At 45.1% G+C, this 11,422-nt stretch overlaps 4 protein-coding genes across 4 annotated transcripts; all 4 read left to right on the plus strand.

Moving 5' to 3' along the window:
* Positions 1-81: 81 nt before the first annotated feature.
* On the plus strand, positions 82-1,383 carry BJ212DRAFT_584674 (YIF1-domain-containing protein). Its single transcript, XM_041343582.1, has 4 exons — positions 82-497; positions 549-747; positions 796-1,009; positions 1,059-1,383. The coding sequence occupies exons 1-4, from the start codon at positions 204-206 to the stop codon at positions 1,204-1,206; spliced, it is 855 nt and encodes a 284-aa protein (XP_041189504.1). The 5' UTR covers positions 82-203; the 3' UTR covers positions 1,207-1,383.
* A 626-nt stretch (positions 1,384-2,009) lies between these two features.
* Positions 2,010-2,195, plus strand: BJ212DRAFT_1278956 (uncharacterized protein; the record flags this gene model as incomplete). The annotated part of the gene is made up of 1 exon (XM_041331459.1): positions 2,010-2,195. A coding segment is annotated over one exon (186 nt), but the record flags the coding sequence as incomplete, so codon positions are not given.
* Positions 2,196-2,261: 66 nt separating this feature from the next.
* BJ212DRAFT_1279042 (uncharacterized protein) lies at positions 2,262-2,417 on the plus strand (the record flags this gene model as incomplete). Its single annotated transcript, XM_041331464.1, has 1 exon — positions 2,262-2,417. A coding segment is annotated over one exon (156 nt), but the record flags the coding sequence as incomplete, so codon positions are not given.
* Positions 2,418-9,779: 7,362 nt separating this feature from the next.
* Positions 9,780-10,235, plus strand: BJ212DRAFT_1279088 (uncharacterized protein; the record flags this gene model as incomplete). The annotated part of the gene is made up of 1 exon (XM_041331465.1): positions 9,780-10,235. A coding segment is annotated over one exon (456 nt), but the record flags the coding sequence as incomplete, so codon positions are not given.
* Between the last annotated feature and the right edge of the window lie 1,187 nt (positions 10,236-11,422).

Consider the following 11,422-nt stretch of genomic DNA (forward strand, 5'->3'; position numbering starts at 1 on the left):
TCTAACAAAATGGAGGGAAGCCAGTTTTTATGTTTCAGCGCTTATGATTTGTTTACATTTGTTTGTATCAAGCGCGTATTAGGGCACACTTGTCGTTGTGTCTATATGGAATGCATATACGTTAGCTTCCTCGAGCGCAATCCACCAGGAGTCGGGGATTTGTATCAAGTGTGCGAGTGACACGCTCAGTTCGCACCCCCGCGATGTCCTACTCACCTCCGCCTCTTCAACACCCGGTTCCGACTCACCCAACCTTTATACCAGAACCACCTTCAACGCCAGCCTCACCTCAAGGTTACCAACGTTTTATTAGTTCACCACCACCAGACCAACAATATGCCGCACGCACTCAGTACCATTCTCCGTTTCCACCAATCCCGAATCCTCAACTCCAACACATTCCCGACTTTTGGGACATGAATGACACTACTGCTCAATTCTCGATGCATTTAGGTCAAACAGCTGTTGCTGTGGGGCAAGACTATGTCCACAAAAATGTATGTGCCCTGAATTTCTCTTTACTCTACTTGCTCACCACATATGATTAGTTTGCCGGTATGGTATCAGTCAATGTCCTAAAACACCACTTCAATGTCTCCAACTCGTATGTAATATACAAACTCCGGCTCATCATATTCCCTTGGCGCCACAAACCTTGGACACGAAAAATCCGTCGTACAGATGCTGGTCACACAGAATGGCAGCCTCCTCGTGATGATATCAATAGTACAGACCTCTACATACCTCGTGTGTATTTTTTTCTATTCATCCACCCCCCTCTCATTTGTTGTGTAGTCATGGCACTCGTCACCTACATCCTCGTAGCAGCGTTGCAAACAGGTCTTCAAGAACGATTCCACCCCGAAATCCTCGGCGCAAGCGCAACACGCGCTCTCCTCGTCGTCCTACTCGACTTTCTATTTGTCCAATGTGGCTGCTACCTTCTCAATGTCCAAGGCACGGGTCACGCAGTAGATTTGATTGCTTATGGTGGGTACAAGTTTATCGGGTAAGTCCGCTCCTTGCACCCTTTACACTTTGTTGCTAACTCAAGCCAGCGTCATCGTCACACTCTTCGCAGGTCTCCTTAATCTAGGCCAAACTATACACGCCCTTGTATTTGTCTATGCATTTGCCGCAAATGCCTTATTCATAGTATGTCTCGTCCCTGTAATATACATGTTGGTCACTACTTACACTGTGTAGCTTCGTTCCCTTCGCTTAGTGGTCCTTCCGGACTCGCCCGCCAACGTAGGCACTGTCAACCCCGCATCTAGAAAACGCCGCATCACGTTCTTATTCCTGGAGGCTGTTTTGCAGGTGATCTATATGGGTATTTTGGTAAGGGTTTGAGTACTTTCTGGGAGGATCCTCCGTTTGTAAGTATAGCTACGATCTCAAAATATCAGTCTGCCTCGTTGCCCTCCTGCTCTGCACTACTCCTGTACGGTGCGCTCCTCCTGCGCGTCCCGTTGACAATTGAATACTTCGGGCTGCTCGGCGCCTCGTGCTATTTACTCTACCTTACATTTTGTCGCAGATCATTCGACGCCACCTCAATGTTCAACATCAATGACAATCGTCCCTTGCCACTTGGTTGTCTTCCTCGACTCTGCTGCTCTAGCCTTCAAGACATCATGGCCCCATGCACAGGTACCCGTGCTGCTCAACCTGGCACGTCATCTGGGCTGGGTATCCACTTTTTCAACCCGCGGAAATTCAGAAACACGCGGAAAACCAGGTGCTTGTTGAAGTGTCAGGTCAGAAGACTAAACAGCGCCACTTGTTCGCAAAGATGGCAAGTCTACTTGCCAGTCCAGCGAAGCCTGAAGAAACTTCACCCGTCCTGGTAGAGCCAGAGGACACTGGTTCTCGAGGAAGATGCTAATGAGGTTTGGGAAGACGCCCTTGAACCTCACGACAATTGTTCTCCCCAACCTGCCTCACAATCCACACCGAGTCATCGTACCCAACCTGATCTCACGTCTACTCGCTTGTATGACAACTAGAAAATTGTTATTCCTACCCTGGTCGAGGTCCAACTAGACTACACTGCGCGGACGCTAGGGACGCCTCTCGAACGAACACTAATTTTTTTGTATTCGTGCAGCTCGCACACATGCGCACAAAAATGGACATCTCTTACCTGTCTTTTTTTTGACCGTAAGTACTCGGTCGCATACATGGAATCTTGAACTTGAGTCAGCTAATTTCTTTCAGATTTCATCTCCATCGACGCGATAAGCTGTAGATGTGCTAACTTAGCGCAAACACTTATTTTCCACGACTTATTCCCTACTGCTCCCTCCCAGCCCCGAATGGTCATATCAGTCCAGCTGCTCGCCTTCTATTGCTCTCTTTTTGAGCGCTCACGCGACGCCGTCAACGCACTTGCATCCGACGAGCATACCAAATAACGAACGCAAAGGTATGTGTAGGTCGACTTCAAATACTTGTTCAGCTACCAGGGTGAAATTATTCAAGAATCTTGCCAACGGGTTCTAGGTCACACCATCCAGTGGTTCGTGCGGTTCTGCTACGGGCCTAGCCGGGCCGGCGAGGCGAAGACACTGCCAGTACTTGCAAAAATGACTTGGGGCAACGTACTATGACTATCAATGTTTCGAACATCAAAAAGTCGGGCATTCCCCTCTGCATCACTTCCAGCTTGGAGGTCAGTACGTTCAATGTCCAAATGCCAAACTGTATGGGGGAGAAAGTCGGGGATCGGCGAGAGGATAGCCTTTATTATTTCTTTTTACTATCATCCCCGTTGTAAGCGTTGCTACGGTACATATTTACTAGTATATTGTGAATGCTTACTTCGGAAAGTCTGTCTAGAGGTGACCCAACTCGGCACGTAAGCGACAGAAAAGAGGTTTGACAGATTCTGGACGGGTACACTTCTTTGGGTCAAAGTTGGGTTTCTAAGCCGCGGAGGAACGATGCGACATAGATTTAGTCTATGCAAAGTAGCTCTAGACTGACCACTCTTTTCGTACCTTGCTGCAGTCCACCGCCTCCTAGGGTAGGATGCTTTTAACATGGGGAGGGGCTAGTGAGCCCATTGACAGCGGTTTCGAGCCTGCGAAAGCCCCCGTCAGGGGGCTGCCGCTACCCCTACTGCTTGTACTTCTAGTTCTACTTAGAAAGTCTCTCCTTCTGAAGCCTTTGTTAATGGAAGTAAATAAATCGTGCGACACGGCGGTCCATGCACCATCTATGGCCTATTGATGGAGAAGTTTTACAAATTTGGGGTAATCCTTATTGCAAACGAACGAGCCTTGAGAGTCTAAGCTTAAGCCTGATGCCCCGAGACGACAAAGAAAGGGACCAGACTACGAACCTTTCGACTCGTCTTCGGGATTTCATGATCGAGTCCGTATAGAGCGTGTGCATAGATTGCGGGAATTTGGCGAGCTGCGGCCCGCCTCTATGACGACATGCGCGGGTAAATCAGAAAGTGGTCAACGAGAAAGAAAAACCACGCAGCGTGACATAATGGGTGACTTCCCATAGGCAAAAATAATGTAGAATAGAATATAATTTCACGTATTAGGAAGGTGTGCCGCGATGCCGGGTGACATCTCGTCACCATTTGAAATCCATTAAGGGTCTACCCCCCCAATAAACCTTAAATCTGTAGGGGGGGTACCCCCCCCTGCAGATTATTCTAACGAGAATAAACTCAAACTTGCCTTTTCAGGACCACTCACACCAGCGATATCCGCTGACATAATCTACCCTCTGTCATCCAGCACCTTTCAAACTTCGATACTACCGCTTCAGCACCGTTCGATACTTCATGAATCCCTCGTATATGTCAGCAAATTACTGGGTGCTTGTACAGAGTTGTACAAGTTTGTACAAACTTGTATAGGCTCACAGAACTTGCATACTTACTGTTACGACGAACTAGGATGGGCGCGACGACAGGTACTCAATAAGACACGCCTGAAGCCGGATTGTATCCTCACAAATGTAAGGTTCTTAAGACAAGTCAGAGAGAGTGTCTCTGGCTTGAATATCGGTTATCAGACGACTTAGGATTGGAGGTCCTAAGCGAAGGATAGTTCAGGTAAGACCTAGTAGATTAAAGTGAAGTCTAACTAAGTACAGGACCCAGCTTATATAGGTGTAGCCTACTTTAGGGTAGGTACGTATTTGTCATCTAGACGAGTCATAGATAAGGACCGAGTCAGAGATAAGGGATGAGTCATAGATAAGGGATGAGTCATAGATAAGGGATGAGTCAGCTAGCGACGGCATGCGGCAGTTGTGCTGTAATACGGTTACAGTAAGTTAATAGGCACTCTATAGGACTGTTGGCCGCTTTGTGATGAGCCAAACATCTGAGCCTCACACTAGCGCTCGGCGCTTGCCAAGGGACAACGGTATGGCATCAGCCATGTTGCGCAGAGTGAGGAGGAGTATGTGCAGGCAAATGAAAGGTACCGTGATACCGTTGTTGGGATGAGTGCAAAATCTGTTGCAGACTAATTTGATGCATCATAGAATTAAGGTAGTGTAATACAAGGCCAAGGGCACCTCCGACATCAAGAGATCGTCGTTCGACACAGGGATTAGCATATTGACTGATGTCGTCATGAGGAATGGGTGCATGGTACCAATGTTTCACAAAGCCAGAGGTGAGTATGAAGGTGAATGTCTCCACATCAAAGCCCATAGTCGTAATGAAGGCTCAATCATTCTGGCTCACAAATAGTGCTTGCCATGGGGTATTCATCTGTGGATTTGGAAGGAGCTGTGCATGGCAAATGTATTGTCCCAGTACAGTAGCTGCAACAATGAGTGCAGATTCTTCATCGTCAATTACTTCTGTTTCTATCTCATTTTGCAACGCTTGATATTGATATAAAATATCATGCATGATATTCCGTTGATCTATGGTTTGGTTTTTCATACAGAATATCTGATTGCATAACTTGGAAAATGTTTTTCAAAGTCTGGTATATGATAATCCAGATTATTTTGCCTATGGGAAGTCACCCAATTACATAAAGAGTGGTAAGATTGGCCATTACAGCTACCTTCAGATTGATACTATCATTCCGGGTAATCTGCAACATGCATGTAATAGGGGAGTTCACAGTTGTGTTGGTGAGGTGTTTTTCGCTGAATTTGTCACTTTGTTGTTCACCTCTGTTTGTCACCTCAGTGACCAATGGTTTAGAAATCCCAACTTCGGCATGCTCCATCTGAGTCTGAATTCTGCTCAATCTCCAATTGGACTGCTCCGTTCTAGTTGAGCACTGCAGTGATGCACTTCAAGGTTATGGCACCCATCCGCACTCAATTAGGGCGCGGGAAGCACGCTGATTCTCCACCACTTTCGCCCAGCAAACTCCTGGCTGCAAAACTGCTTGTTGCCAAGACCAAGAAGGCTGCTCGGAGGCCCAAAGTCAACCTTGACTTGGGTGATGCAGTGTCCATCAAGAAAGCTGCTGCCAGTTCCAACTGAAGAGTCGTCAAGTAAGTGCACAAAATTTCAGTTATATTTAGCTGAATTTTGCAGCTGGTCTGACCCAAACATGTCTGCTCTGACAGACAAGCTGCTTACAGTTATATCCAAGCATGTGACTTACAAAGTTGCCTTCAGGTTTGATAAAGGTGATGCAGGATCTGTGAATTCCAGTGGTAAGAAGGTGAAGGAGCACACTGAACGTATTGTGGAGAAAGTACTCTTGCTTGATACTCTCAGTAATGAAGATCTGACAAGCAGATAGAAGGATATTGAGATCTCAAAACTCAGTAAATCCATATATCAGCGAATCAGATAGTAAGTTGTTTCACACGAAAATAATTGATTCAGAATGCTAATCATCATGCAGCCTCAAGGAATCCTACTCGAAACACTACCAGGAACTTGGTCAAACTGGCCAGGGTCTGCTCACAACAGACCATCATTGTACGCTTTGTAGGGTGACTGGCACCAATTTTCCAGTGGATAGGCAGAATCTGCCCAAACCCACTCACTATCATCTAGTAGGATTGAGTGCTCTTGAGGAAGCCGTGTTTCTGCCCATGCTGTTGCATCATGTTGACTTCCAGGCATACCAACACCATAGTTAATGATGTGCAAGTCAGGTGTTGAAATGAGCTTATTTATTTGGTTAATATGAGTCAGTTGTACTAGTGGTTGACTTACCTGCACATTCATTGAATAATTACTTTTCCTGTTGAACCAGGTATTGCCATAAAACCCAGGGTGCTGGTATAGTGGAACTAAAGTCCCATCCACCATCAACCAGCCATGTCACCAAGCTGGGCAAGATGCCTCTTCCACCCACTCCTTAGCTCACTCGATTGTGTTTGCATCAGGCCAGTGAACCACAGCCTTTCAGAAGTGATCCTGACACACTGCAATCATGATGTGGTTGGTATACAACCTCACTGTACCATATCCAATGCCAGCCCACAGTGCAACCTTTGTTACAGTGGCAGCATTGCCATAATGGCCAAAGCAAAACAGGGCAACTGCAAGTTGTCGATCAATAGGATCCTGTGCATTCTGTGAATTATTCTGAAAAATTGGATCATCCTGAATAGCAGCTAGGAGTGCATTGAAAGACTTGGGAGACATTCAGACATATGAGCAGAAGATTTCAGGGTGATTGAGTTTCCAATCAGTGAGGAGGAGAGTAAGATCTTGTCCACTTTTATTGATATTGATCTGATCTGTCAGATATCTTTGGGAGTATAGGTCACTGGCTAGCTGCAGGAATACCTGACCAGTGGCATTTGTGATCTCAAGGTTTTCATCAGTGTCAGATGATAATGAGTGATCAGAGTTAGATCCATTGGATGAGCCATACAGCTCATGATTGATTGTAGACTGAGTTTGGGTGATAAGATTTAAGACATAAGCATCATATACAGCCTGAATAGCTTGTCTTCATGGTGTGCTGCAAGGCATGGTGAAGTGGTACAGTAAATCCAACTTGATCTTGCTGTTATTGCAGCCACTGCATGGATTACATAATGTATGTTACTGTGTCAGCAGACTCAGCATCCCTTTCAAGTGATGCAACAAATTTGCTGACCAGTGCGCGAACAATGGGGTTATCACAGTCAACCAATGTTTTTCAGTGTTTTTCAGACTTCAAAACTTTTATGAAAAACAGGCGAAAAATGCCTTGCCAACACAACTGTGAACTCCCCTAATATGCAAAATGTTCAAAACACCTCAACGCACTGCTCAACTCACTTCAAAAAAATTCATGCATATGTAGACTACTTATATATGATGTACTGTCCAAGTAGAATGAAAATTTCTCGCATGTTGCAGCTGTGAGGGATGAAATAGTGGTAATTTGTAACCATGCAGGAACATAAATTATCCAGATCCCATAGATCCTGCAGGTATATTCCTGAAGTTATACCTGGAGCACAACAATCACCTTGTCAGGATTACAGAACACAATTTTGATAAAGCTCATCCTGTCATTTTAAGATGCTATAGAGGAAGAATTGATGACATGTATGAAAACATGACAGTAGATAGGAGAGTGTGTAACAAATTCAATCTCCTCTATGGCACACTCGGCAAGTGCACGAAGTCTTGCATTGTTGTCTCCACTTGCATCATTCTCACATCCTTGTTACAATGGCACCAAACCGCAGGCATACTACCAGTCAGAAGAAAGCTGAAGAAGATGTGATTTGCAAAGCCAACTTCACTGCTGCTATTCAGGCTATCAGAGAGGAGAAGACCAAGAACCTCTGAACAGCAGCTGCAGAGTTTAAAGTCCCATACCATACTCTTCATCAGCAGGCACAGAACCTCACTAAACCTCATTTGAAAGCCCACAAAACAGCCAACTACTTACTGAAGGGCAGGAAGCAACAATATGTGACTAGGCCAAGTACCTGGCTATGACAGGTCACCCTCTCTCCAAGTGCAACCTTCATGCAAAGGTGTCAGAGCTTAGCGAGAAGTTAAAGGCAAAGAAGAAGCTCACTGGAAAAGATAAGGGGCCATCAAAAACCTGGGTCAAAGATTTTCTTGCTTGCCATTCAGAACTCAAGCTAGGATGCCTGACAGGCATCGATCCGAAGTGGATGCAAATGTTTAACTATACAACTGTCAATCACCACTTCAAACTCCTGGACAACTTCTTGAAATCTGAGAACATCCCCTGGGATAATGTGTATAACATGGATGAGAAGGGGATTCAACTTGGAGGGGGAAGGAAATGTGATAACATGAAGTACCTGTTTTCACGGACAGCAAAAGCCCGAGTCAAGGCAAAGAGTGACCAGCTTGAGCTGGTAACAGTGATCGAGTGTGTGTGTGCGGACGGCACTAGTTTGAAGCCCAGCTTCGTATTTTCTGGGTCACAAATATACCCTGAGTACTTTGAAGAAGATGGCATCATGTGAGTCTCTGCTCAATCATAGGTAGAAAAAGCTCACTCAATTCTGATATCAGAGTTGTGACATCTGAAAATGGCTGGATGAGTGACTTCATTGGCACTGAGTGGTTTGTGAAGAGTTTCGTGCTGCAAGCCAAGGAATGGAACTCATCTGGTCAACCAATCATCCTAATATACAATGGACACCACTCACATGAGACAATTAAACTTCACCAAGCAGCAGAAGAACATGGTATTCACCTTTTTGCCTCCCCCCCCACACAACACATCACTTGCAATCTCTCGATGTGGGTGTTTTCAGTCCCTTGCAGAAACAATGGCAGAGATGCAGTGAGGTCATAATGGAAGAGACCAGGGAGGGGATCAAGAAGCACGATGTGATTCAAGAGTACATGAAGGTGAGAGATATCACATTTAAAGAGGAGATGATCCTACAGGCCTGGAAAAAGAGTGAAATTAGACCGATAAACCCAGGAATATTTACAGAAGAGGATTACGCACCAAGTTATGAGTCATCCACCCAGCTGCACCTCCCCACCACCTTTCCTGTCAATCCAAGCTCTGATCCCCCTTGGCTGCCCTCCGAATCCAATCCCCTTTCCGAATCCAATCCAGCATATGAGCCACCACATGAGAACTTGTCCAACTCTGACAGTTCAGAATCAGACTCAGAGTCATCATCTGCCAAGTCAGACAATGACTCAGGCAATCATACTCATGGCTTCAGTGAAATGACAGATCAAGAGACAACCCTGCAACAATATTCATCATTATCAGTGCCTGAAGCTGGTCCCTCACGTTTTGCTGGCTCACTCAACTATACTCCAACACCTTCCAACAGCACAGCAACTGGTACCAGCACACACCCACCTCAACACCACACTCAATCAGTATCACTTCAGACATCATTGTCATGAAGTGCAACACCTGCACTGATCGAGCAACCAAAAACAATGGCAGAGTGTCTCCAAGACACTGAAGAAGAGGTTGAATGGCTGTGTCAAGAGAATGAATTATTGATGTATCAAAAAGATGTGGCAGAGACTCACTGCTATTTTTCAGGTCAGATGGCTGAGCACTACAAGGAACGGTTAAACAAGAAGCTCAAAGACAAATCTTGCAAGGGATCAGGCAAGAAACAAATGAAGCTGTATTCAAGGGTACTGACATCAGAGGAAGGCCACATAGAGCTGAGGGGGCTGGAGGCTGAACAGGCTGAGCATGAACGTCAAGAGGAGGCGAGCGAAGGTCACAGAGGAGCAGGGAAAACATGATTGGCAAGCAGAGCAGGAGTGGTCCCAAGTTGCATTTACAGGCACAATCAAGACAAAAAAATTGGACAAGCTATGTGACATAGCTGCAGCCTTGTGATTACTGGAGACTGGACTCAAGGCAGAGCTGCTCCAGCAAATTGTGCAGTTCTTTGATGGCCAACCAGAACTCAAGAGAAACCAGCGGTACAAGGGTTTATTTAATGCCCCCTGTTCTCGCAGGCAACATGTTGAAACCGGCAATAACACTACTGAGTCAGTACTGCAAGACACACCGAGTCATCAAAATTCGATGCACGCACCATTTGGCAGCTATCAACCGCAGCCTATCCCTCAACCCTCGATGTCACACATGGATCTTCCCCCACCCAGCAGGTATGCGCCCCCATATTATCCCATGCACCATTCGGCACCTCCACCTATTCTCCACTTTGCGCCAGCAGCTGGTAGTAGAGCGGATTTTCAAGTTGGTGCTGAGGTACAAATGTATGATGTTGCACATGGTCAACCTTATTCAGGACCCTATCACCAGTACACTCACAATAATTACATGAATCATGATACTTGATGATAATATACAGTGGCTCAAAAAACTGTCCGCATGTTTTTGCATTTTTTACTATTTACAATATTGTGTGAGAATACATAAAGACCTCAGTGACATGCTAATACCATATTATAGTGCTGCTTCAGGGCTTTGGATTGAGCACCACATCGTGAGAATCAGAGGAGATATGGTGGAGATACAAGGCTTACAAAATCATGACTCATGCAGACAGTTTTTTGAGCACATATTAAAACTATATAAATCATCATTCATGACACCATAACAATCATGCCACCATTAAATAAATTATAAAGTGGTGTCATTATGTCATTTTAAAACCATATCTAACTATACAAACCAAAAATTTCCATATGTCATGGTTATATTCACTATGAAAGCCACCCCCCCTGCTCAAAGGGATAATATCCTCTCTCTTTCCTATTCTGGCCTCTCTGCTTGTCAAATTTCCTCTAGAACTGGAGTATCCAAGTCCACTGTGGCCAAGTTCATCAAAGAAAGTCACACAGACAAGGAAAACTTCTGTGAAGGGCGTCCATCCAAGCTCACCTCTACTGATAGGAGGGCTATTATTCAACATATCACTACAGGAAAGGCTGATAATGCTGTCCAGGTCACCTATTACATCAATTCCACCATCACATTCCCTGTCTCTTTCACACACTGTGAGAAACATTCTCAAGACAGCTCATCTCAGGTCAGTAACAAGGAAGAAAAGGCTCTCCTCTCTATCACACATATGCAGAGAGGACTAGCACCCTTCTTTTTTCACATATATACCTTGCCATCTGACCCAATCCTATTTATTGTGGTCTTGTGAAGAGACAGGGAATGTGATGGTGGAATTGATGTAATAGGTGACCTGGACAGCATTATCAGCCTTTCCTGTAGTGATATGTTGAATAATAGCCCTCCTATCAGTAGAGGTGAGCTTGGATGGACGCCCTTCACAGAAGTTTTCCTTGTCTGTGTGACTTTCTTTGATGAACTTGGCCACAGTGGACTTGGATACTCCAGTTCTAGAGGAAATTTGACAAGCAGAGAGGCCAGAATAGGAAAGAGAGAGGATATTATCCCTTTGAGCAGGGGGGGTGGCTTTCATAGTGAATATAACCATGACATATGGAAATTTTTGGTTTGTATAGTTAGATATGGTTTTAAAATGACATAATGACACCACTTTATAATTT

This window comes from Suillus subaureus, assembly GCF_016647635.1.
Source record: "Suillus subaureus strain MN1 chromosome Unknown BJ212scaffold_32, whole genome shotgun sequence".
NCBI lineage: Eukaryota > Fungi > Basidiomycota > Agaricomycetes > Boletales > Suillaceae > Suillus > Suillus subaureus.